At 36.7% G+C, this 27,851-nt stretch overlaps 3 protein-coding genes across 4 annotated transcripts; 2 read left to right on the forward strand and 1 right to left on the reverse strand.

Annotated features, from left to right (window-relative positions):
* Positions 1-4,676: 4,676 nt before the first annotated feature.
* Positions 4,677-7,316, forward strand: LOC125192851 (protein DETOXIFICATION 25-like). The gene is made up of 7 exons (XM_048090516.2): positions 4,677-4,838; positions 5,360-5,615; positions 5,688-6,229; positions 6,313-6,399; positions 6,472-6,528; positions 6,597-6,954; positions 7,040-7,316. Exons 2-7 carry the CDS (start codon positions 5,370-5,372, stop codon positions 7,193-7,195), a joined length of 1,446 nt encoding a protein of 481 aa, XP_047946473.1. The 5' UTR covers positions 4,677-4,838; positions 5,360-5,369; the 3' UTR covers positions 7,196-7,316.
* Positions 7,317-9,551: 2,235 nt separating this feature from the next.
* On the forward strand, positions 9,552-12,210 carry LOC125196402 (protein DETOXIFICATION 25-like). 2 transcript variants are annotated; one of them, XR_007171887.2, is made up of 8 exons: positions 9,552-9,888; positions 10,205-10,746; positions 10,944-11,030; positions 11,096-11,152; positions 11,220-11,458; positions 11,646-11,778; positions 11,873-11,959; positions 12,034-12,210. XR_007171887.2 is itself a non-coding variant. In XM_048094896.2 (8 exons), the coding sequence occupies exons 1-8, from the start codon at positions 9,634-9,636 to the stop codon at positions 12,118-12,120; spliced, it is 1,473 nt and encodes a 490-aa protein (XP_047950853.1). In that variant the 5' UTR covers positions 9,553-9,633; the 3' UTR covers positions 12,121-12,210. The 2 variants fall into 2 exon arrangements, 1 of the variants encoding a protein (XP_047950853.1); XM_048094896.2 differs by having other exon boundaries at positions 9,553-9,888; positions 11,660-11,778.
* A 28-nt stretch (positions 12,211-12,238) lies between these two features.
* LOC125196403 (ELMO/CED-12 family protein) lies at positions 12,239-15,559 on the reverse strand. Its single transcript, XM_048094897.2, has 10 exons — positions 15,405-15,559; positions 15,119-15,282; positions 14,931-15,033; positions 14,677-14,789; positions 13,986-14,054; positions 13,643-13,758; positions 13,502-13,556; positions 12,869-12,989; positions 12,567-12,709; positions 12,239-12,487 (listed from the first exon to the last, which is right to left on the reverse strand). The coding sequence occupies exons 2-10, from the start codon at positions 15,260-15,262 to the stop codon at positions 12,386-12,388; spliced, it is 966 nt and encodes a 321-aa protein (XP_047950854.1). The 5' UTR covers positions 15,263-15,282; positions 15,405-15,559; the 3' UTR covers positions 12,239-12,385.
* Positions 15,560-27,851: the final 12,292 nt, after the last annotated feature.

Consider the following 27,851-nt stretch of genomic DNA (forward strand, 5'->3'; position numbering starts at 1 on the left):
CCTCTGAGTCTCCATCGGGTACATCAGATTCTACTCTCTCTCCTGCTCATGACTCCCCTGCTGTTATTTCAAATCGCCATCACATGGTCACTAGAGCCAAACATGGAATCTTTAAACCCAAGGCTTTAGCTATAGCTGCCTCTTCCTCTGATGCAAAGGATGATCTTCATCTCATTATACCATGCTCAGCTAAATTTGCTCTTGCAATACCTGTTTGGAGATGTGCTATGACTAAGGAGTTTCTTGCACTCTTGAGAAATAAAACTTGGACTCTTACTTATCTTCCTCCCGGCAAGAATTTGATTGGTTCAACTTGGGTTTTTCGTTTGAAGAAGCATGCTGATGGATCTATTGCTAGGCATAAAGCAAGATTAGTTGCTCAAGGATTTTCTCAAGAAGCAGGCCTTGATTTTCTTGAGACATTCAGCCCTGTGGTTAAGCCTAATACCATCCGTTTAATGCTTAGCATTGCTGTAACTTCAGGTTGGTTGATACGCCCGGATTTTGCACTGTTTTAAGGCCATTATTTGGTCCGTTTTTGTTATCAAAATCACTCTACATGTCCATTATTTGCATATTCTATACATTTTGGTATTTTGACGTGTTTTGTGAGAAATGTGCATATTTGAGCCGAAAAGGGGAGTAAAAACGCATAGTCTGGAAATCTGGAGTCAGACGGCGACCAGCGACCGCCGCGAAGTTGTATGGCGACCGCCGGCGCCCGGCGGTCAGAGCTATGTGGCGGCCCGCCTCGGAAATTTACGCTAGGAGAAGAGTCTCGCCCGGCGACCGCCGGAGGACATGTGGCGGTCCGCCACCGAAGGGTCAGAGTCTCTGGACTCCAACGCGGCGACCGCCGGCCAAGGTGCGGCGGCCCGCCGGAGAAAGGCGGCGAATCCGACCAGCCCTAGATTTGCTCCAAGATTTACCAAACTTTGAAGATCTTTTCCTTCTATGATGAGGAATAATCTTCCCCTATAAATAGGACCTCAAGCTTCATCAAAAAGAGTTTTTTCACACAACAAGAACACATTCATAGAGAAAGAGAGTGACTACTTGCAACATTCATAGAGATCAAAAGCTAGAGTACTTCAATTGTGCAAGGAGTTGGAGAAGGATTTCAAGAACATCAAGAACGACAAGGATTCAACCTACGGGTTTTATTTGCTTTAGTTTTATGTTCAAATTGTTTTCCCTTCAATCTATGTTTTTAGTTTATTCAGTCATGTGTAACTAAACTCATAGGATTCTAGGGATGTGTTAGTAGCAACTTTGGTTATACAATTCCGTTTTCTATTTAATATCCGTTTTGTTTTTACTTTGTTTCTTCCCTAAGTTAATCATGATGCTTCATAATTGAGTGACACAATTATGTATGATTCAATACAACTTGCTTCATAACTGTGACAGAGTTCTAGCGAGTTAGATCCACTTAGTAGACACTACAGTTAGCTTCCTTTAAAACGGCACTGTTAATTGAGAGTGAGGACTTTTCAAGGGTCTTAGGAGCTTTTTGGAGTTACGTGTTAGGATTGACAACCCTAATGTTAGTAATCAACGTTTGTATCGCATGAGCATAAGCTAGGTGACTCGTCCTTTCAAAGTATTAACTGTGCTAGGGTATTGTAGTTTGGAATTTGTATAACCATAAAAGTGAAAGCACATCCCTGGAATTCCCCTTATCTCTATACTTTTCTCTCCGTGATTTGCTTGCATTTAGTTGTTTACTGTTTTTAATATTTACTGTTTTCAAAAGTTTCCAAAAATTCTTGTTTCTCCAGATAGTAATTGAGTTCTAGTAGAAGATAGACACTTTGTGTACATCTTCCCCGTGTTCGATACCCGGTACTAACCTTTTGCTATACTATACCTACTCTGTATACTTGCAGGTATTTATAGTGCAAATAAAAAGTGCATCATTGGTCCATTAAGCATGTTGATGTTAACAATGCCTTCCTCAATGGTGATCTTGAGGAAGAGATATATATGAGGCAGCCTCCTGGCTTCGAGCAAGGTGCACCCGGCATGGTTTGTAAGCTAAACAAGGCTTTATATGGGCTTAAGCAAGCCTCACGTTCCTGGTATCTCACTATCCAGTCAGCACTGTTTGATCTTGGTTTCACTCAATTTAAGGCTGATCATTCTCTATTCATCCGAAAATCCAAGATTGAAACTATCTATCTACTGATCTATGTAGATGATATGTTGATCATGGGCATCTCATCCTCTGGAATTGCTAAGGTAATTGCTCAGCTTAATAAAAAGTTTTCCTTGAAGGATTTAGGGGAAGTGAAGCACTTTCTTGGTGTTGAAGTCTCCAAAACTTCTGGTGGACTTCACCTTTCTCAAGCTGCATATATTGTTGAGCTGCTAAACAAAGTAAAAATGTCAGAAGCTAAGCCTTGTCCTACACCTATGGTCTCTGATCTCAAACTTAGCAAGGTGGAAGGGGAACCAACCATTGATGGAAAGCTTTATAGAAGTGTTGTTGGTTCATTGCAATATGCAACAATCACAAGACCTGAACTTAGCTTTTCAGTCAACAAAGTAAGTCAATACATGGCTTGCCCTCTAGATACTCATTGGAGAGCTGTTAAGAGAATTCTTAGGTACCTCAGTGGCACTATTGACTATGGTTTACATGTTAAGGCTTCAAATTTCAAAATCTCTGGTTTTTCTGACTCGGATTGGGCATCTGACATTGATGATAGGAGATCAACCACTGGTTATTGTGTGTATTTTGGCGATAATTTGATCTCTTGGTGTGCCAAAAAGCAAAAGGTCGTGTCGAGGTCTAGCACTGAGGCAGAATATAGAAGCTTAGCCCACACCGTGTCTGAGATTACATGGATTACATCATTGTTGCAGGAGCTTGAAATACCAATGCAGACACCTCCTGTGGTTTGGGTGGATAATTTAAGCACTATTGCCTTAGCCTCCAATCCTATACTTCACTCTAGAGCTAAGCATATTGAGCTGGACATCCACTTTGTTCGAGACAAGGTAGCTGCAAAGGAAATAGATCTCAGACATGTTCCTTCACTTGATCAGGTTGCTGACATACTAACCAAGCCACTCAGTCTCCAATTCTTCACGAGGCTCAGAAACAAGTTAGGAGTTTGTTCTCTCGCCTCCCTCGAATTGAGGGGAAGTGTTAACCTTGTTGACATAAAGCAAGCTAAGGAGGAGAAGATTCAAGCCAGCTGGAAAGATGTGCTTCTAGGACCACTTCCAATGAAGTTGGATAAGAGAAAAGAGATGCAGCACGTGGCATGTGGTCCTGCTATTCTTGCATCGTGTTGAATTGCTATTGATTGATAATTGTAGTTTGTTGGAGTACTCTGCTTTTAGATTCCTTTTTGATAGGTTATATATATAGCCATAGAGTTATCTGTAACTCATTCTGAATTTCATCTTTAATCAAAAATATCCACTTTCAGCTATCATCTTCTTTTCCTTTACTTTCATGGCTTCCGCTCATAACCTATTACTATATGTTATATGAATTTAAAGTTTTGGGATTTCATTTAAAAGTTAGTTATAACTAAACATGTAGTTAATTGACATTAATACCCTTATTGATATTTTTTGGAATTAATCCTATGGTCTTATTGACGTTTTTTGTTGATCGTATTGACATTTAGGGATTAATGATCTAAGCCTTTAATTTGAATATCTTATGGCTATTATTTAGTTATAGTTAGCAATTAAGTCATAAGTTAGCAATATAACACTCCCCCTATATATTATGTTGATGTTATACTTTGTATCACTATGAATTGAAATCATTACTTTTATTTGTAGCTGTTGTAAAATAAAATTAAGCTTTGAAGTTGGAGAAAATTATTATTCATAATAATGAATTATATAATCATAATAACTTATTATTAATTTAAACAAAAATTAAGAGTTAGAAATAGTTGTAACTCGTAATTCACTAGTATAATTTACCCTAATTAACAAAATTCCAAAATAAATTACACGAGAAACACGATGACTGTACCGGTAAGCACATTGTTCCGAAAATAAATAACCAAAACTACCCAATTTTTGAATTTGATTAATAGCCATTTTTTGCTGCGTTTTGTGTAATTTTCCAAAATATCTAGACTATAATACTCCCTCAGTTCTATAGTAATGGAGACGTTTCTTTTTGACACAGAGATTAAGAAAAATTGTGTTAAGTGAGTTAAGTAAAGAGAGAATAAAGTAGAAAATGAAAAAAATGTAGAAAGATGAAGAGAGAAAAAAGTAAGCAAGAGTAAAGTAGGTGTGGAAAAATATGTTGACTTTTAATGAAAAGGGAAATGACTCTATTACTATGGAACGTACCAAAATGGTAAAATGACTCTATTAATATAAAACGGAGGAGTATTAAATTAAGTCCTAAGTCAGAGATTCACTAAGATTCTATTTTTTTAATAAAAAATCAATAATAAAAACAAATATTTACTTTTCTCTGACAATCCCCTTTCACCAACCTCATGCACGTGATATTTTTGTAATTAAAGGCTACATTAACAATCTACCAAACATTACAGAGGCAGAAACTATTTGATCTCTTATAGCAATGTTTTTTTTTTCTTTGTATGTATTAAATGCAATGACTTTTAGATGAATAAATTATACAACTACTCCTTATCCATTTATTACTTGCAACAAAATGCACCCCATCGAGTTGATATATGCACGTTGCCGCCATGATGCCACCCTAGAATTCGTACTTCCTTCTATTTAATTTATCAATCAGTCGTCTCGTCTCTCTCTCTCTCTCTCTCTCTCTGTTTGTGTGTGGGAAAGAGATAGTTTAAGCTCAATTCATCGCATTTTCCTCTTGAGTAAGCCTTCACATTCCCCATGGCTGTCATTGTGTGTGTGTAGTGTGTTTATTTTTTTCATATTTCATCGCCTCCAGATCTGCTTCAAGCTCTCCTTTGTGTTTTCTGTTTACTGATTTTTCGAATTTCTGTGCTCAACCTCAACCAACTAATAAAGTTAGCAACTTCCGTTTAATTTCTGCATTTTTATGCCCTAATCTATCTGGGTTTCTTGTAAATTTATATATTTAGAACAGAAGAAATTAGGGACTGGCCTAGACATTCATAAAGTTGAGATCTTGGAAATAAATATACCAGATTTGATATACTATTGTGTTTCCCCCAAAAAAGTTGTTACAATTTCTGTTGAATGTCTAGGTCAGTGTTTAATCACGTTTGAGCTGAACTCATAAATTTGTCAGATTTGTAGTATCTTTTGTTAGAATATTGTTTATAAGGAATCCATGAAGTGCAGTGATTGTATTGCCATATACTCAATTTGAATACTAAGAGAACTTGGCTTGTTGTTGGTGGTGGAAAAGGTGCAGAGGCATGGATAATGGCATTCATGATAAGCTGCTGAGGTCAGAAGGGGAGGAGGTTGGTGATTTGAAAGAAAGAGTCTACGACGAGTCGAAGAAGATATGGAGGATAGCTCTTCCTGGCATAGTTGCCAGAGTTGCATCATTTGGTGCCTTGATCGTCACTCAGTCCTTCATCGGCCACATAAGCGCCGTTGATCTTGCTGCTTATGCGCTTGTTCAGACCCTCACAGTTCGTTTCGCCAATGGAATTCTGGTAATTTTTCACATCATAGCCTCGGATATTATGAAAATGTGAAGTAAATGCATCATCCTCCTCTGTATCCAGATTGGAATGTCGAGTGCAACCGAGACTCTCTGTGGACAAGCATACGGTGCGAAACAGTATCACATGATGGGGATTTATCTGCAAAGATCATGGATTGTGAACTTGATAACCTGCACCCTCTTGATGCCTCTGTTCATCTTCGGAGGGGCCATATTCCGTCTGCTAGGCGAAGAATCTGACATTGCATATGCAGCCGGGTACATCTCGTGGTGGTTCATCCCCTTGATTTACAACTTCGTCTTCACTCTGACGATCCAGATGTATCTGCAAGCGCAGCAGAAGAACATTGTGGTTGCTTGGATATCCATAGTGCAGATTATCGTGCATGTGCTGCTCTCGTGGCTGTTCGTGTACCATCTCAACTTGGGGATTCCAGGCGCCATGACCGCCCTCAACATATCGTCGTTGTTGGTGAGCTTTGTTGAGCTCGTGTATATCCTAGGAGGCTGGTGCCCTGAGACGTGGACGGGGTTCAGCAGCGCTGCTTTCAAGGATTTGTTGCCCGTGATCAAGCTCTCGATCTCCTCTGGTGTCATGGTTTGGTATATCTCTCGTTACTCATTAACATGGCTTCTGCTTCTGCTTCTGCTTCAAGCAAATCTCCAAATCTGAATGTCTTTTGCAGCTTGGAATTGTGGTACAATTCGATACTGGTGTTGTTGGCCGGGTACATGCACAATGCTGAGGTTGCCATATCTGCATTTTCCATTTGGTAAGCGTTGTGTTGTGTTGTTTGTTTTCATCTTGTCCTGATAAAGATGATGGCAAATTGAGTCATTTGCAGCCTTAATATCAACGGATGGGAGTTCATGCTTTGCCTCGGATTTCTTGGTGCTGCGTGGTATGTCGATTTTTCTTGATCTTGAGCTCTGTGTTTTCAGATTTTCTTGACTCGTGCAAACTGTGTAGTGTGCGGATTGCAAATGAACTGGGGCGAGGAGATGTTAATGCGACTAAGTTCTCTATCAAAGTCCTTCTATCCACTTCCGTGTTGATTGGGGTGGCCTGCACCATCCCTTGCTTGGCCTTCGGGCACAACCTGGGATACTTGTTCACCAACGACGAGGCAGTCGTGAAGGCTGTTGCAAATCTGTCTCATCTGCTTGCCATCTCGGTGCTGCTCAACAGTATCTATCCAGTGCTCTCAGGTGTGTCCGTTGGGGCAGGGCTGCAGGGAACGGTTGCGATTATCAACCTGTGCTGCTATTATTTAGTTGGAATTCCGATAGGGGCTCTACTGGGATACGTTGCCGGTCTACAAGTTGAGGTAAAAATCGGAATGCGTTACCAGCATCTTCCATTGTTGCGGGTGTATGGTATGTGACTGACATGGCGATTATTGACATGTGCAGGGAATATGGATTGGAATGATCATTGGAATTCTAGTTCAGACGCTGGCGCTGAGCTACATGGCTTTTAAAACCGACTGGGACCTTCAGGTGAAGCTAGCCGCGGAACGGCTGCAGCGTTGGGCCCTCAAGTCACCGGATAAAAACGGCAGCGCTTGAAGAGGTGTTTGTATCTGCAGATGTTTTAGGCTGCTATAGAATTGCATTGCATCAAATCAAATTCAACGTAATTTCATGCCATCTTTTTTCGCTCATCTATATATGCTTATTGTTTGCCCTACATTTAACAAAACACATACGTACCAAAATGGTTATGTAAAATAGATGTATTATACTATATAGGGAAGAGTTAAAAAACTAGTACCAATATAAATCATGAACTCTTTGTCCAACGTTGTGAAGTTTCAGTAATACTAATATATAAATTCGAGAATGGGAATTTTACTTCGTCTATGGGATTCAAACTAAATAATACTACTCTGTAGATTTAATAAAGTGATGAATCACGCACGGTAAATATTTACGTTTTTAGGGCTGAAAATATTTACATTAATGATGATGTTACTCGTTAAAAGGTTTGATTGCGTTATAGTTGCTTAATGAAAAGGTAAGTTTGGCACATATTCTATGCAAAGATGCTCTGTTTTTGGTATATATTCTATGGTTCAACCTTCAAGAAGATATCATGGCTTTTGAATCCTTGTATTTTATTGCATTTACGATATCAAATTAGTCAAACAAAGATTTGAAGTTGCAAATAGGCTTGTGATGATGTGCATACTCTCGGTTTGAAGGTGACGTGTGCTAAGAACGTGATTGCCTCTCTTTGTGATGGTGCGACTTCAAGAACTCCTCAAGTACATGTATTTAATTTGATATGTGAGTATCTAATAGTATTTCTTAGTAATTCGTAACTTCTGAAAATAAATTTCAAAATTAGATTTTAAGATATGGTTCCACCGCGATTTTTTTAGGGAATTGATTATATAATACGAACAAAACAAACATACGTAGAATGGGGGAAGCTTCGAATGCCACAGAACTGGAGAAAGTTGGTAAGTAGCCTGGGAGGGGAACTCCAAAAACTTGATTAAAGAGCATTTATGTTTTTTATGGCTTTGTAAAAGACTACAAGGGATCACATCTAGTGATCATCCTCGAATGATTAGCTGACCAATATTTATGGACCTGACATGCATTCTTTTTGGGTGGTCTAACAATGACACCAACATCGTAAACAAGTGCTCAAAATCATAATTCATACAGTATGAGTTACTACTATCTGGCACATGACATCTATCGAAAGATGGCCGGTGTTCGTGAATCGATCACTGTGTCTGTCAGACCTAATGAAAACATTGTTCGCATGGGCGGATCTATATGCATCATAGGAGGGGTCATTTGCCTCATATTTTCCAACCTATACATATACTCCTCATTCCCCAATATGTGTCTCATTAATAATACAAGAAAAATGAGTTAGTGGAATGTGTAGTCCATTACAAAAAATACTAAAAGTAAAGTGAGACAATTAATAAGGGATGTAGAAATCTGGGACACATAATGGGAACATATAGAGAGTATTACTTATTTTAAAATTTATTTCTTTTAATCTCCCATTGGATGTCCCTCTTCAAATTCTTAACATTCCTTCATATGAAAATTTGTCCCCCTCCTATAAATTCCTGGCTCCGATCAAAGGCATCAGGCAACAATAAAGGATGTTAGGCGAATGTGTAAAGTCTGTCACCAATCATTCATATATGAATGCATACATTATCCTACATAACATGATCACCATGGTGACGTAGAAGAACACAACTAATTTTCAGAGTCAACTCTTCCAGAAGGATCAATTCAAAGAAATTTAGACACACTTCTTAAACGGAGAAATAATTTTCTTTAAGTGTGTAATGTTTGTATTTCAATTATGTACGATTTTCAAAAAGTTCAAAGAAAAGAAGCCAGCTAACAGAAAAAATAACGATCTAACTCGTAATAGTAGTACTATTACCTAATTTTTGAGAACCAGTTTTTAGTGGGATACGAATCACGACTCCAGCTACGGATGCAACAATAATGTAATTTTTTTACTAATTTAGTATGTTAACTCTGCATGCATATATGTTACTGAAAAAACCTCACATGTTTCATAACTAAATGTAGATTAAATAATTCCACTAGTTAATAGGCTGACTGAAATAACTAAACAAACTTGGATTCAATAAACTATTAGGAAAAAATCTCTTAAAACAACTGATTAAATTTAAACTAAACTAAAATAGATAGCAAGTTTGAATTTATATTGGAAAAAATAGGCCAATCCGTAATAAAGATAACTTAAACCGAAATATATTGATCAATATATTAGTAATTAAAATAGAGGTTCATGTTTCAGTTCCTATTTATGAAAGTGGAGTTTGGAATAAATTAGTGAAGTCCACCATGACATGTCCATCCACTTTTGGCTCAGTGGCATATAAAGTTATTGGTGCTTTCTTATCTTTTATTCTTAATTTGCATCTAAGTTATTCTTAAACCAAAAAACGCTTAAGCCCAACCATTTCAATCACCATAACTAATCTCTATCCTCCCCCATGGATGAATGCATGCAACAAAATCTGCTCAATCCAACGCCACAATCAGTACATGTCGACTTGAAGTTGAAGGCAAAAATCTATCAAGAATCCAAGAAAATATGGCGAGTAGCATTGCCTAGCATCATCTCAAGAGTTACTTCATTTGCCACTATAGTTGTCACTCAATCTTTCATTGGACACATCAACTCTACCCATCTTGCCGCCTATGCTCTTGTCCAAACCCTCATCGTCCGATTCGTCAATGGAATAGTGGTAATCAAAATTCTTATCTATATTTTTCGGTTTGTTAGACAAAATAATCATGAGATTGTGAGATTGTTTTAGTTGGAGTGGATGGTTATGACTAATTATCACATGATTAACCATCTAGTATTGAATTCTCATGAACCAAACACGATACATATTTATAATCTTGCAAACCGAACAGTCCAGTAGTATATAGGTTTTGATTGATAGTATAAGTTTTTCCGTACTAAGACATTGACACATTGTGTTGGATTTGATCTCTGCACTTGTTGGGCTAATTGGGGTTGGACAACACTTATATATATTTATGGTCTGATACAAGATTGGGATGTCGAGCGCAACTGAAACCTTGTGCGGGCAAGCCTATGGGGCGAAGCAGCATCACATGATGGGGATCTTCCTGCAACGTTCGTGGCTGGTGGATTTGGTCAGCCTAACCTTACTCCTCCCCCTCTTCGTCTTCGCGACGCCTATATTCCTGGCGTTGGGGGAGGATGAGGCCATTGCTGCTTCGGCGGGGTACATCTCCCTGTGGTTCATCCCGTTCGTGTACAGCATCGTCTTCGCCCTCACCATCCAGATGTACCTGCAGGCGCAGCAGAAGAACATGGTGGTGGCATGGCTCTCCGCAGCCCAGCTGGCCATCCACGTCCCCTTGTCTTGGCTCTTGGTGACCGTCATGGACTTGGGGGTGGCCGGGGCAATGTGCGCACTCTGTGTGTCGTCGTGGCTGGTCGTTGCGGGGGAGTTTGTTTACATATTTGGAGGGTGGTGTCACCATTCTTGGACAGGATTCACCATGGCTGCTTTTCATGACATTATTCCTGTCGTCAAGCTCTCTATTTCCTCTGGCGTCATGCTCTGGTAGGGGTATCGAAACGGGTTACCAACTTATTACTGTACATATTTACAAAATTAACCTTAATTACTATGGATATTATTTTGGGATATTGGTCCATAATCTTTAATCTAATTCTAGTATTTCCTACTAAATTTTAAAATGTCACGGACTTTACATTTTGTGTTATTTTCCAAACTGACCCGAATATGATTTTGGACAGTTTGGAGCTATGGTACTATGCCATTTTGGTGTTGCTAGCCGGCTACATGAAAAATGCTCAAGTTTCAATCTCTGCCTTCTCTATATGGTAATATGATAAAATCTCTCTCTTTTTAAATCATCGAAAATAATAACAATAGTAACATATTACAGCCTGAATGTGAGCGGGTTGGAGTTCATGATCAGCATGGGCATGATGGGTGCTGCAATGTAAGTATGCATATTTATGTTGGTCTTGCAAATAAATACTTTCGACTGATTATCGGTTGGTGGGAAGTGTGAGGGTGGCGAACGAGCTGGGCGCAGGCGACGCAGCGGCCACGAGGTTCTCGATTAAGGTGGTGATGGCCACATCGGTGGTGATAGGGGCGGTTTTCTGGATCCTCTGTTTAATTTTTGGCAGCAAACTGGGCTACTTGTTTACCCGGGACGAGGATGTTGTTGTGGCGGTCGCCGGCCTCTCTCTTTTGCTTGCCTTCACGCTCTTGCTCAATGCCATATATCCCGTCCTCTCAGGTTTCTGTTTTGCATTTTTCTAGTCTGTCGACGAATTTGTTTGTTAGGCCGATGCACACTCGAACTCCACAGTTTTATGTTTGTGACACTTTCTAAAAGGCCCTATTTTAATGAAGTAGAGGTTGCACTTATCTATTGCTTTCACATTTTATAATTTTCCGATATGGGATGGTTTGAACCCCAACAGTTTGTTCGGTGCAGGTGTTGCTATTGGAGCAGGGCTGCAGAGCAAAGTTGCGATTATTAGCTTCGTTTGTTTTTATGCCATTGGATTGCCTATTGGAGCTGTGCTTGGATATGTGGTTCATCTCCAAGCAAAGGTACATCTAAAAAATAATCAACTTAAAAATGTCAAATTTGATAAACAAATTTCACTTTTCAACTTTAAAATATACATGAGAATGGCACTGGCAGGGGATATGGATTGGGATGATGAGCGGAGTTGTGACTCAAACTCTTGCACTATGTTACATGACTTGGAAAACAGAGTGGGATGAACAGGTAAATTCAATAAATAATACCTACTTATTTATTCCCAATTTCATTATACATATCGCACTATTATTGTTGTGCAGGTTTTGATAGCTTCAGCTCGTCTCAAGAGATGGCACCTCAAATCTGGAGAAGAAAATCAACACCACAATTCTGATAATCATTCTTAGCCATCCAACCCACAAATCACTCTTTATTCTTCTCAATGCTTGTATTTGAATTTTTCTTTAAATAAGATGGCCGTTTAATGATTCACACAATGAATGTTGAGTGAGATGGTAGAAGATATGTTTGCTACTCTGTTGTAGTTATTGCATTCACTCTATAAAAAGACTAGTATACAACATTTATGTATAGAAAAACTAGTATCTTGCGATTCAGTGGGGTGATAACAAATTTGTAAACACAACTTACAAGAAAATGATATGCATGCGATTATATTCTCAGTAGATTATATGCTGGCAAATCCTTCACGCTCGATACATCTTCCAGCGCCATCTCCCGCTCTAGTTGTGATCTTGTAGATTTTAGAACTTCCTGCATACAAAAATATGTAGTATCAACCACTGATGAAGGTACTATGAGAAACAGTCGTGCTGGATAGATTTGTTATTACGTTGAATTCCATATATGAGGCTCGCTTGGCAACCCACTGCACGTCCAGCATCTTGAAAGCGACACAAAAGAGGTTGTCGAAGGCCATATCATCGTGGCTCAGCATCTGTAGAAAGCGCTGTCCAGCCAAATTGCTAGGATTGCCTGTAGAAATTTTTATGATCATTTGAATTCATTATAAATGGTAATGAAGCAAGCAATTTTCCATAATCCGTTAAAACTTATTATGAATGCTCATTGGCAGATGAATGAAGGCTTGCTATCATTAGGAATAACTAGAAATAAACATTACAGAATAAGCACCTGATTGTAGATCTAACATTTGAACAAGCATAAATGAAATATTTATGCCAGCCACAGCAAACGGATACTCCCACTCTGACCTGTCTCCATCTCTCTTGTGCAACAGATTTTGAAACACTTCCTGTCATGAATAGTGACACATAAGGACTCTTACAGCTACATTTACTATGCATGAACACCAAGGGAAGCTTTGGGAAGAGTCTACAGTCTACTCGTCATAACTTTTGCAGCATGTAGCATAAACATATACTACTCCCTCTGTTCCATAATAGATGTCTCATTTCTTTTTTAGTTTGTTCCACAAAAGATGTCCCATTTACTTTTTTGAAAAAGTTCTCCCACATCAATATATAAAAATATTTTTCTTTCTCCACTTAACACACAAAATAACATCTCCTAAAATCTCGTGCCATCGCCTAAGTGTGACATTGATTATGGGACGGAGGGAGGGAGTACTTTATAGAAGATTAATACCCTTCAATTTTTTTCTACCGTCATTCCACATATTGCATATCTATTCTTTAAACTAGAACATGTTCTTTCAACTTTCAAGATCTAGCGATAATAACCAGTATAAAAACATTAAACAAAAGGAATAGCCTATTAAAATTCGTGCCAAAGGAAAATACGAACCGGATATGTCTTGGCAAAGAAGATCAAATTCTCCAATGATATAAAGCCTCCGCCCCTAAATATACATTGTTCATGAGCTTCCACCAAATAGGAAATTCACACAATTGCATCTCATTGAACCATACACTTATCACCACACACCTGAAATCTGTCGAAGGGTCTGACCCTTGCCATCCCATATCTTTCCAGGCCTCTGATTTAAGAGCTGGGAGCTGTCTATCAGGATAAGCTAGCCTCCAAAGTTGTCTAAGTGAGTCCTGCAAACAGAATATCAAGCCATTGCTCCATATGATCACATACTATACAATCAGAATTCTCCATTGGATCATGTATTATCAATGTCCTAAATATACTGCCATAAATCATAACAGCAAACCACTTGTGTTCTATTTACTGAAGGGAATCAAATAGTCCACAATCACATTGAATAGTACAAGTAGAAATAACTTATGGGGTGAAAATAGATAAAGAGGCAAACACTTACTTGATGATCTGAACTAGTGCCATCAAAAGGAGCTGAAAGCCTTTGCTTTAGATATTTTAGCCTTGCTTCCTAGTATGAACCAAATCAAGAATGAGATACTAATCTTTGTTTATATGCCCAACAATATGGATGGACATGGAGTAAAAAGTAAACACACCAAAAAGATAAAACTAACATTCCTCCCAACAGAAAAAGTAGTTTGTATGTAACTTAACAGATATACAAAATTAAGAGCATTCCTCACACCAGACCAATCGCCTGTTTCAATCCACTGCATAAGAGTACTCTACTACGTTTAGAAATTAAACATCACTATCGACCATACCCAGAAATGGTTTAAAACAATAACAAGATCGTCAATATAAAGACAAGAAAAATCATTATATGGCTAAGTATTACTCCAGCAGTGCAAATCATATTCAGATCGCACAAGCATGGATTTAACTAATGTCAACATGCCTCCCGAATATAGCACAAGTGGTTTAAACTTTCAGCAGCAGTAACAATCCTTTGACAAAGTAAAGAAAACTGCAAGGAGAAAAAAAAAAACTGCAGCCTATCCAGCTAGTTCTACCTGTAAATAGAATTTATGCTACGGCCTACCAAATAACATTCTCCATATAAATCAAAAAATGAAAGGATAAGACAGTAACTTGTCTACTAAAAGACGGTCGATAAAGTCGTGTTATACCTGCAAGGGACTAAGTATAACTGGCGGAAGCAAGTTGTTGGCTCCATTCTGAGTGCCCGATATAAATGGTACGATCCGAGCTAGTAGAGACCCGGAACTAAGAACAATATTTGCTGATGGACAAAGAATTACTAATCAAGACATAATTTTTTAAAAAAACACCATCACGAATCAAACCATAGCTAAAACCATACTAGCACAAACACACTCAAAATCACAAAAATCAAGCAACGAAATTTCAAGTGAATGCCGACCTAACCATTGAGCCCACTGAGCAATCACATTGGAGAATACCAGTGTCCAATGAAGATACTCTTTACGCCGCTGTTCATCCAAAATATCCACAAGCGATGTCCCCTTCAATTAATTCAAAAAACAGTATCAGCACTAACGCAATTGATAAACTCGATTCTGATCGAGAAAACTAAACAGCAAGGAGTACCTCATTGTGTTTGGTATAATCGTAATGTCCATCTCCCAGCAACGGCTCGCTCAATGCATCAAAATCCGACGTCTCGCAACGATCGTGTCTTCCGCCGTCAATATCGCCATGGTACAGCCGCCTTCTCAGCGTACGGGAAGTCATTTAAACGGCGTCGTTCGTCCCTGTTCAAGCTCGAGAAATTGCGATCAAATTGCAAGGAAAAACCCTTATAATTATAGGAATACATACAGAAAAGGGGTGAAATTGCAAAATAATCAAGTCAAAGAAAATTGAAGATACTCACAAGCAGATTGGAGAAGAGGATTGAATCTACGAATATGGGGGAAAGGAAAGCTTGTTTAAATAGTGATTCAATTCGATTTTTGTTGAAGGGGTTTTGGAGATGTCTTCCGATTTGCACTCTGCTTACTACCTTCGGAATTAAGGAAGAATCAAAATCCTTCAATATTTTACTACCGTTGACTAAATTCATATTTTTCTCTGTAATTTTGTCAAATCCGATATTATATGTTATATTTACTTTTTAGTTAATGAATTTAATAATTTTGATAGTGTATGATCGCCGAGAGCTGCTTCACATATTCGTCTAAGTGCGCGTGTGATACCGGACGCGGGTCAGAGTGCATGGGTCGAGGGTGACGTTGCATAAGAAGTTAGTTAGTTGTAACTGATTCTCGTTGCAGAGGTGAGCCAGCATATAAAAGGCTGGACTCCAGCTCATATCACACATTATTCAACACTCATTTGTAACAGAAGTAGGAGATAGGAGAAAGAGAGAGAGAGATCTTGCGATTCAATCTTGTGAGTAGATTGTAGAGAGCTCCGAGTGATTTTCTTTCTTGTTCCATAATCTGTACATCTTTCCTTGAGCTTGATCAATACATCCATAACCGATCTCTTCCCGTGGACGTAGACATTTGTCGAACCACGTTAAATCTTTGTGTTCTTACTTTTCTTGCTGCGTCAATCGTCGATTGATCCTTTCAAGTGGCGCCGTCTGTGGGAATGGCAATGGCGCGTTTCGAGGCTGAAAAGTTCAACGGCAAATCGGATTTCGGTTTATGGAGAATTAAGATGAAGGCCTTGCTGATTCATCAAGGCCTTGCCGACGCTCTGGATCCGCTGGAGGGAGATGATAAGCCCGATCCTAAGCGGAAGGAGATCTTGCAAAAGGCGCAAAGTGCTATAATCTTGAGCCTCGACGATAAAGTGTTGAGGGAAGTTGCTCATGAGTCGTCTGCCAGTGCGATCTGGAAGAAATTGGAGGATCTCTACATGGTGAAGTCTCTTGCTAACAGGTTATATCTCAAACAACAACTGTATTCATATAGATTTATCGAGGGAAAGACTCTGAGTGAGCAACTAGATCTGTTCTCAAAATTTGTGGATGATCTTGAGAATGTAGATGTAAAATTGGCTGATGAAGACAAGGCTATAGTACTCCTCAACGCCTTGCCTTCGTCATATGAGCAGCTAAAGGATGCGTTGCTCTATGGTCGAGATAAGACCATCACTTTTCTTGAAGTGCAAACCGCCTTGAAGACCAAGGAATTCCAGAAGATGACTCTTCCTTAGGCAGAGACCTCAGGGGAGGTCTTGAATGTCAAGAAATTCAAAGGCAAATCCAAGCAAAAGTCTGGGCAGTTCAGCCAAAGTAAAGGTACCTCAGATAAAGATAAGAAAGAGACAAGGAGCTGCCATTATTGTAAAAAGCCTGGCCACATTAAGAAGAATTGTTTTGCTTGAAAGAGAAAACAAGAGGCAGAGAAGAATGATCAAGGATCAACTGATATTGTGCAGGTTGAGGAGCCTCATCGCGTCTTGAACATTCTTGATGGATCTGTTGGGGATAAATGGATCGTGGATTCGGGTTGTAGTTTTCACATCAGTTCACACAAGGAATGGTTCCAAGATTTTGAAGTAAGGCAAGGCTCAGTTCTTCTTGGCAACAATCAAACATGTTTGATCAAGGGAATTGGGAATATTATGCTCAAATTAGCAGATGGATCTCTGGTAAAGCTCTCTGAAGTCAGATTTATTCCAGAGATTAAAAGAAATCTTGTGTCTCTAGGTGTTCTTGAAGCAAGAGGCCTTAGTTTCAGGTCAGATAAAGGGCTCATGGAAATATGTAAGGATGAGAAAGTCATAATGACTGCTTTTAGAAGAAAGACCCTTTACTATCTGCCAGCTGAGGTGATATCTGGAGCCTCTAATTCTGTTCAAGGATTGTCTGCTGATCTAAGGCTCTAGCATGTGAGGATGGGCCACCTGGGCACAAAGGGAATGAAGAGGTTGATCAAGAACGGTCTGATAATGTATCAAGAGGTGGATCTGAGTAGGTGTGAGCAGTGTATGATGGGAAAGAGTAAGAAGCTTCCTTTTCCAAAGGGAAGGCACACTTCTCAGTCAGTACTTGACTATGCCCACAGTGACATCTGGGGGCCTTCTCAACCTCCCACAATGAATGGAGGAAGGTATTTCATGACAATAATAGATGATTTCTCCAGAAAATTGTGGGTCAAGATCCTCAAACAAAAGTCTGATGCCTTTGGTTACTTCAAGGAGTGGCATTTGATGGTTGAAAGAGAGAAGGGGATAACCTTGAAATGTCTGAGAACCGACAATGGTTTGGAGTACTTATCTTCAGAGTTTACTGAGTATTGCAAGAGTAAGGGAATTAAGCGGCACAGGACAGCTCCTAGAAATCCACAACAAAATAGCATTGCAGAGCGCATGAATAGAACAATTATGGAGAGAGTTAGGTGTATGCTTCTCAGCTCTGGAGTGGATAAGAGATTCTGGGGGGAGGCAGTGTCTACTGCATCAACCCTCATCAATATGAGTCCTTCTTCAGCAATAGACTATGGCATACCAGACCATATTTGGTATGGCAGACCACCAGATTTTGCTAAGTTGAAGCCTTTTGGATGTAAGTCTTATGCTCACATAAGACAGGGAAAGCTTGATTCCAGAGCTTTGAGGTGTATTTTTTTAGGATATCAGAGTGGCTCCAAAGCTTTTAGGCTATGGTGTATAGAGCCAAGCAATGGGAAGCTTATAGTCAGTAGAGATGTTACCTTTGATGAAGATAACATGCCTTGCTTGACTGAGAATCGAAGTGGCAGTGCTTCAGTGGAGGTGGAGCCTCAACGAGCTGATGATAGTGTCCCTGATATCAGAGATTTCCATGACTCAAGTCCTCAAGAGAGAATTGATACTCGGAATGAAGTTGTACAGAGGGAAAAGTCCAAAAGAGTCAGGAAAATGCCTGCTAAATTCTCAGATTATGAGATGGCTTTCTTTGCTTTGTGTGTAGCAGAGGATATTGAGTTTGAAGAGCCTGCTACCTATGATGATGCAATGAAGGGAAATGAGTGGGAAAATTGGCTAGCTGCAATGAAGGAAGAAATAGAGTCTCTGATAAAGAATAAAACATGGGTGTTGGTTGATAGGCCAAGCACTCAGAAGGCTGTGGGAAGTAAGTGGATTTTCAAAAAGAAGGTGGAGGTATCTGATGGGAACAAGATAAGATATAAAGCGAGGCTCGTAGCTAAAGGCTATTCACAACAGGAAGGAATAGATTACAATGAAATCTTCTCTCCTGTGGTGAAGCATGCTTCCATCGGGATACTCCTATCTGTTGTTGCTCAGAAGAACTGGGAATTACATCAATTAGATGTCAAAACGGCCTTTCTAAATGGTGATCTGGTTGAGACCATTTATATGGAGCAGCCTATGGGATTCATTTCACCTGGAGATGAAGATAAAGTTTGTCTCCTAAAGAAAAGTTTGTATGGTCTAAGGCAAAGTAGCAGACAGTGGTACATCAAATTTGACTCACATCTTGGCAAGATTGGATTTGTGAAGTCTGCATATGATAATTGTGTCTACATTAGATCAGATGGTAATCATGCAGTGGCCTATTTGGTGTTATATGTAGATGATATGCTTGTAGCTGCAGCCAACATCAGTGAGATCAATAGCATCAAGCAAGAGTTGCAAAGAGAGTTTGAAGAGTTTGAAATGAAGGATCTAGGTGAAGTTAAAAGGATTCTTGGTATGGATATACATAGGGTCAGAACAGAGGGAAAGATATGGTTGCTACAGAATGATTATCTGGGAAGGCTGGTGAAGAGATTTCAGATGGAAAACTCAAAACAAGTATCTGTTCCTTTGGCTCAACATTTCAAATTATCTCTGCAGCAAATTCCTAAGTCAGAGAAGGATAAGGCAGAAATGGAAAATATCCCATACTCAAATATTGTGGGCAGTGTCATGTATTCTATGATTTGCACGCGACCAGACCTTGCTCATGCTATTAGCGTAACAAGTAGATACATGAAGGAGTATGGCAGGGATCATTGGATAGCTTTAAAGTGGATCATGAGATACATAAAAGGAAGCAGGAATATTGGGATTTTGTTTAAGAAAAATGAAGTCTCAGATGGCGAGCCATTAATTGGCTACTGTGACTCGGATTTTGCCTCAAATCTTGATAGCAGGAAGTCACAAACAGAATACATATATAAGCTCTATGGTTCTGCAATCTCTTGGAAGTCAACACTCCAGTCTGTGGTTGCCTTATCCACTACAGAGGCAGAGTATATTGCAATGACAGAGGCTATAAAGGAAGGAGTTTGGTTGAGAGGAATTCTGGGAGACTTTGGGATTGAGCAGAAGGTTGTAAGGGTGTTTTGTGACAGTAATAGTGCCATATGTTTGGCAAAGCATCAAGTCTTTCATGAAAGAAGTAAACACATAGATGTGAGACTTCATTTCATAAGGGATCAGATTGAAAAAGGGGAAGTAGAGGTTCTTAAAGTAGGAACGGAGGAGAATGCAGCAGATGCATTGACTAAGCCATTACCAGTCTCTAAGCTCAAACATTGTTTGGAGCTGGTAAGTGTGCTGCCCCATTAGTCTGAGGTGAAGGTTTGGAAGGACGGAGGAGGGATGTTTGGGCTCTCGTGCTCAAGGTGGAGATTGATAGTGTATGATCGCGACAGCTGCTTCACATATTCGTCTAAGTGCGCGTGTGATACCGGACGGGGGTCAGAGTGCATGGGTCGAGGGTGACGTTGCATAAGAAGTTAGTTAGTTGTAACTGATTCTCGTTGCAGAGGTGAGCCAGCATATAAAAGGCTGGACTCCAGCTCATATCACACATTATTCAACACTCATTTGTAACAGAAGTAGGAGATAGGAGAAAGAGAGAGAGAGATCTTGCGATTCAATCTTGTGAGTAGATTGTAGAGAGCTCCGAGTGATTTTCTTTCTTGTTCCATAATCTGTACATCTTTCCTTGAGCTTGATCAATACATCCATAACCGATCTCTTCCCGTGGACGTAGACATTTGTCGAACCACGTTAAATCTTTGTGTTCTTACTTTTCTTGTTGCGTCAATCGTCGATTGATCCTTTCAAATTTTATTAATTTATATTGCTCATATTTTAATATAAATTAATATATAAAAGGAAGAATAAGAGTTTTTACTAATTTTTTTATATCATAGAACGTTAAGTAGTCAAATTGGAGGATATTTGGAAAGAGGGAATATAATTTTGTTGACTAAATATAAAACTATAATAACTGTGATAAAGGGATTTTAAATAATTTCAGACGAAAGAGTTATATACAGGATTAACTTTTTTCAGATTTTTTTTTGTCCAAGCATCTGCAAAACTATATGTATACGTTAGAGCATTATTTCTCTAGAAGATATATTCTTATTCATCTTTAAAAAAAAAAAAGGTATATACACCTTCAAATAGTGAATTCCAAAAAAAAGAAAATAACATTTAAACAAATTTACTACCCTATTTATATTTGTGTGAATAAGATGTAAATTTACCTCTTTAAAATTAAAGAATGTATATCTTGTTAAATCTTAAATACCATTCTCATTGGAGAAGAAGTTTTTATTAAAGAAAGGTAAAATATAGTACTCCCTCCGTCTCCAATTAATTGTTACTCTTTTTTATCGAGCACGGGTTTTAAGAAATGTAAGAGCATCCCCAATGGTAATACGCTAGCAATAGCCTAGCCAAAAACTCCTCATGTCACATAATCTAGGACTAGAAATTCCTCCTGCCACATCACCAGGACAAGAAAAATTACATAATTAATTAAAATATAAAAAAAATTACATAATTAATTAAAATACCTAAAAAAAATATTAAAAAAACCGCTAATCGATAGCTAACCGATTTTGGAGGCTGCAATGGAGACTAGCCGATCGCGTGAATCGGCGTGAGCTAGCCGATGGGCTAGCCGAAATCGCGCTGGCCGGTCGCAATGGAGGCGGCTAGCCTATCCGCTAGCCTTCATTGGAGATGCTCTAAAGAAAAGTTGGTTGAAAAAGTTAGTGGAATGTGTGATCCACTTTTTATATTGGTTTTATAATAAAATGTTAGTGAAAGGAGTTAGTGGAATGTGAGACCTATTTACCATTTATAGTAAAAATGAAGTGTGGCAATTATTGAGAGACGGACCAAAATGGAAAAAAGTGACAATTAATCGGGGACGGAGGAAATAGTTAAATCTCTTTACCTCTCTTTATTAATCTCATTCCTTGGTGTTAGTTCTCTATACTTCTACGAAAATAGTCACATTTTTCTAATTTGGGGTATCAATGAAAAATATTCCCGAAAATGAAAAGTTTTTTATCTCATATTTTACCTATTTTTCCTTTCTCTAATATTTGTCCACCTTCTCTCTTTCTATACTAATTTTTCATTAAAACTCAGGGTTGTGCATACATGGATCTATTTTTTTGGACAGTGAAGATAAGGGTAAACAATGTTTTCCCAACTTCAATTAATATGAATTCAAGATTGCGTTGACTTAACTTTAAAAATAGGGTTAGTTAGATTAGATGCAAAGTATATGAAACTAAATTTCCATTATAATAAAAGTGTCAACGATCGAATGGTTTCTTTGAGAGCTATTGATTGGCTCGATGACACATTGAAAATCGATTCGCATGAAAACAATTTTAATTTGTTGCATTTACTAAATAAGTAAATTATTATGACCAGATCAAAATGTTTATGAAAAAAGGTAATCTTATGAAAAATTTTAGTCGATCGCTCTTTTTTTAATTTGGCTAAAAGGATGTTTGAGTACGCTTGATTCATAGAGTTTATAAGCTTTTAGAGTAAGTGTCATGTCTTAAAAATTTATAGATTGTGAAATTGTTTGGAAAATCGAACTTATAAGGTAGAGAGATAGAATTGTCAGCTAGAGAGAAAATAATAATGATGGACTTATTTTTGTAAAAAGAATATTGCTTATAAGATTATGAAAAAATACGTTGTGTAGATAAAACTCACTTTATAGGGAGTTTATAACTAACAGTAGATCTTATTTGCATAGTTGATAAGTTGTTTAAGAGCTAATAAGTTTCTAAACAATTTGTAAATTGTTTTAATGAGTTTATTACTTACTTCTTTCGTATCATTAAAGATGACCCAATTATCTTTTTGGTTTATCCCAACCAAGAGGATCTATTACTAAAAATAAAAACACATTTATCTCAACTGTATTAACTCTCTCTTACTTTACTCTTTCTACTTAACACACAAAATAAAAGTGCATAAAACTCCATGCCGTCCAAGGAAGCGGTCATTTTCCTTGGGACGGAGGGAATATAAAAGTAGCCAAATACTCTTTAAATGTAATGACTAATGACATGTTATTTCGCTTCTAGCTTCATAATCTGGACTTATGAACAGTGTTCGCAGTTTATTAGTACTTTATTTGTTTATGTTCTTGATGATTTAACTCGGTTTTAATAAACGCTTCCTTCGAAAACTACCAAAACTCTAGTAAATATTACTACCCCATAAAACATAAATTTAACAAATACTAGAATTTTTAATAAAATTCGAATTTTCTAATATTGAACTATATTCCACCTGCTATATTTTAAATTATTTAATATTGAACTATATTGAACTATATTCCACTCTCTCTAATATTGTAAACAAAAACAATGATAGAAAATATAGTTCAAATTTAACAAAACTTAGAGAAAATAACAAAAATATCATTATAAATTTTTAATAAAATTCGAAAAATAAAAAGGTTGTATTTATTATGTGATAATTAGAGAAATGAAAAACTTTTATCTATTTAACAAGCCATTTTCACTATAGTAAATATTACTATCCCATAAAACATAAATCGTACATACATGATACATGGTAAAAAAAAAACAATCTATTTAGCAAAACTATTATAAACTATGGCTTTGAATAGTTTAAGTAAAATTTAATTTAAATATTGTTGGATTTGAAGTGTGACTGAAATAATTTAATATCATGATCCATCATTGATGTTATATCTTAATTCAATCATGTATATCAAGTCCCATACGTTAAATTACATCTAACTAATTGTGCAAAGAAATTAAGAAAAAATAAAATAAAAAGAGAGATCTCTTATAAGAATAATGGCTTGAGTAGTGGAGGATGATAAAGGAGAGACATTTATTTGGCTTTTCATTTCTTGTAACGGTCATTGAACTTTGTGATTTAAGGGGATTTTTAATTCTAATTTCATTGTTTCATTGGGGTTCAAGTTAAAAAAAAACTTTGTGATTTAAGGCGACTTAATTATATAACCTCTCTGCATTCTTATTTTATACCTATAAAAAACATTGATTTGTAGATGGATTACACATCAACAATAGTATTCTTCCTCCTTTCTAAAGTTTTCTATATTTTAGTGTGCATTTTAGGAGCATTATATTGCTTGATTTCCAAAACTTCATCAAGTTCACCAGTGTCTAACATTTTGAGGTGTTTCTACATATTAGGAGGAAGTTCTTTTATCTATGGGAACAATATGTCAATTCGAGAGCAAATAGCTAGAAGTAATTTGTCTTGCGGGACGGAAAGAGGGTTTTCCTCGACTCAACTTATAGTTCAATTTATTTTATTATTTTCATTGCAATTTCTATTCTACTTATTGTTGTTCATTTTTTTTTATTGTAAATTTGTACTATAGTTAGAATACTGCCTACTACGGTTCATGAATTTTATTCCAGTATTTTTAATTGTGATAGTAATCTAATTTTAAATATTTAAATGAATACTCCTAGAAAATTATAAATTTAATAATCTTAGTATATTACTGTAGTACAATAGACAATTGAACTATAATTTTTAGTGTTTAAATTGTCTATTTATAGACAATTGGACAATTTAAATACTATAAATTATAGTTTAATTGTCTACTCACTTTTACATATTTATGTGAATGTTATTTTTATTATAAATATTTCTAATATTTATATAAATACTTTAATTTTAATTTTAGATTTATCATCACAAATAGTAGTGTATGGTATTATTTGTGAATTTATTCAATTTTTAAATTATTTTGTGCAATGCTAAATATTTGAACTGGGACGGAGGGAGAATTTTATTGATATTTGGCTCATTTATTGATCATGATGAATATATTTTAAATATGCACTGTCACATTCGTTTTTATAGTCACTTATGTTGATTTTTGCAAGCTCCTGATCAAGTTCATATGATAGGTCGGAGGAGGTTCAAGTTTTCCAATTATGATCGTTTGTCTTGTCATTATTTTATCTATATCAAGTACTACTTTGGAGGTCCTATATGTTTCTATGACTTGTCATTTGACGTTATGTTGGGAAAAAAAATTATTTATAGGGCCTATAAGAACCTTGCTCTTGATGCCTCGGTTATCCAGCAAGGATTGAGAAGAAGAGGAGACGGGGGAAGAAAACAAGAGGTTACGAAGAGAATTTCCATTTAAGGACAAGAGAGATCTTTCATTTTATGTTTATATGATATGATGATACACAAACTCATAATCATATGTAAACGCATTTTAATATTAATATCCTAACCACAGTACTCATCGAATACATGTGTAGTAGTATTAAATAGTAGAATAATGTGATTTGCCATTAAATACCGACTTTTGAGAGTTTTATATTTTTTCCCACAATTTTTGAGATTGTCTTGAAATTTTCTTATTTTTCCTAACGGTGGATGTTTCTCTAAATTTATTTAATATATGTAAAAATTGATGCCAACTATTATTTGCGAGAAAATTAATGTTATATATTAATAGATTTAATGAAGGATTGCAACTTTTATCACATCATCCACATTAGTACTCATTAGGTTTAATTTTCACATTTATAATTTCTTATTAGTTAACTCTATACTATAAATCTATAATAATTTTTAGGGTTTTTGGCTTTTTAAACCAAAACCTTTCCCCGAATTTCGGTTTTTCCCATGAACTATAAGAGTTGTTTTTAAAACCACGAACTTCCATTTTGTTAGTATTTTCCCCTGGCGGGTCAACGGCGAAACTCGGGTTGTCTACGTGTGTCAATTTTAATCCCAGGTCGCCCACTGCCAGGACATCCGCAGCCGGCACGCCCAAAACGAGGACGCCCAAAAGCAACCTCCTCACCTACCTGAGATAGAACGAAGATGCCTGATTTTGAAGTGAGCAGATGAACGAAGATGTCGGAATTTGATTTTAGGGTTAAATTGGCTGGCTGAATTCGATTTTAGGTGAGTGGGTAATATTTAAATGTGATTGAGTCGTAAAACGACGTTGTTTTAGGGTCCTATATCCGCCATCCATATCATTTTTTCGATAACTTCTCTACCAGAAATGTGTTATTCGGGTCGGGTTGGGAAAATCCTAACGAAATGAAAGTTCGTGGTTTTAAAAATAAATCTCATAGTTCATGGAAAAACCGGAATTCGAGGAAAGTTTTTGGTTTAAAAAGCCAAAAACCCTAATTTTTATACACATATTTAAAGTATGTTTTGACTTTACAAAATATTTGAACTTCTTAACTATTGTTTCAATAATATACAAGAATTTACATTTTTGAACTATTAACCTCATCATTCAATTGCAATTTAATTTTGTATCAATATTTCTTTAAAGAATATGCTATATGCGGTGCATAGCAAGCTTTCAATGAAGCTGGTCTGATTAATTTTGCTTTGTCCACTTTTTATAAGCTTCCACTTTTTATAAGGTTTCAGCTAAAAAGTTTGTCATCTTTTACTTGCAAGGCCAATCATCCGACAGTTTGCAAAGACTCCTCCAAATTGATGTGCTTCGACAAGATAAATCCACAAGATGGCCTTCGAGAAGTATTAGGCCAGCCGTCCGTTTCGTCGCCATATTGCTATCTAGTTTCGTCTTTAGAGAAATGAGAAAGATAAGAAACATTTACCTTTAAACAAACGCGAAGAACTCTTTGTGCAGGTAAGAAAGAATAACGCGGCACATTATTTTAGAGCATAATGATATGTATATTTTCTCTTGCAATCTACCTCATATATTTTATATTAATAGGCCATCGTATATTTTCTTTTATTAACTAATTTTTCTATGATAAATAAGCTATCGTACATTAGTTTCAATTGCTTAGTTCATTTCATTTTAATTGATTATTTTAATTATTTATTTATTTAAAGTTATTGAATTTATCAAATAGTTAACTCATTTAATGGTTTATCAACTTAATGTATTTGATTCATTTAAGTTTTTATGTTCTTCGCAATTTTATTGAATTATTTTTACCCCCAAATATAGAATAAATGATCAACAAAGTAAAATGGAACTGGGACGTCCTAGAGGAGGGAATTTTATTGATGTTTGGCTCATTTGTTGGCCATGATGAGTACATTTTAAAGTTAAAGGTTTAAGATTTAGGCTTTGAACAAACGTGAATAACTCTTTGCGCAGGGAAGAAAGAATAACGCGATGCATTATTTTCGGGCATAATGAATATGTATATTTTCTTTTGCAATCTACTCCATATGTTTTATATTAATAGGCCATCGTATATTTTCTTTTACAAACTAATTTTTCTATGATAAATAAGCCATCGTGCATTAGTTTCGATTGCATAGTTCACTTCGTTTTAATTGATTATTTTAATTATTTATTTGTTTAAAGTTATTGGATTTATCGAATAGTTAACTCATTTAATGATTTATTAACTTAATGTATTTGATTCATTTAAGTTTTTATGTTCTTCACAATTTTATTAAATTATTTTTTCCCCCAAATATATAATAAGTGATCAACAAAGTAAAATTGAACTGGGACGTCCTAGAGGGAGAATTTTATTGATGTTCGGCTTATTTGTTATTCATGATGGGTATATTTTAAAGGGTTATTAGCTTGTAAATACATGAACTTTCACTTTTTTCTGCTTTTTCTCCCGAACTTTGTTTTTTGAATATAAATGCATGAACTTTGGACTTTTTTTATTTTTACCCAAAATATAATTTTTCCCCAAATTAAAGCTGAGGTGTTCATCGGAAGTGTCAACATGGCAGAATCGCCGGTAATCAAAACGACGTCGTTTGTTATGAAATGAGGTAATTTGCTTGTAAATACACAAACATTTGAGATATTCTATTTTTTTGCCTGAACTTTTGAAACTTTCTGATTATTTCCCCAAATCAAATAAAACTTTCTGGCATTTTCCCAAGCTGCTGGCACTGGAGTTCAGAAGTTGTTGGCACTTCTCAAACTGATTGTTCAACTCACTAATCTTCACAGTAAACACGAATAAACAATACCCAAAATCAGTAAGATGCTAGTACATTTCTATCCATTCTATAAACTGTATTCAATTAAATATTCCTAACACAACCAAAACACTGCAATAATTTGACTAAGTTAGAACTGAAAACTAAAATT

This window comes from Salvia hispanica, chromosome 4 (genome assembly GCF_029641045.1).
Source record: "Salvia hispanica isolate PSC_SH4W2 chromosome 4, Shi_PSC_v1, whole genome shotgun sequence".
In the NCBI taxonomy this organism is placed as follows: domain Eukaryota; kingdom Viridiplantae; phylum Streptophyta; class Magnoliopsida; order Lamiales; family Lamiaceae; genus Salvia; species Salvia hispanica.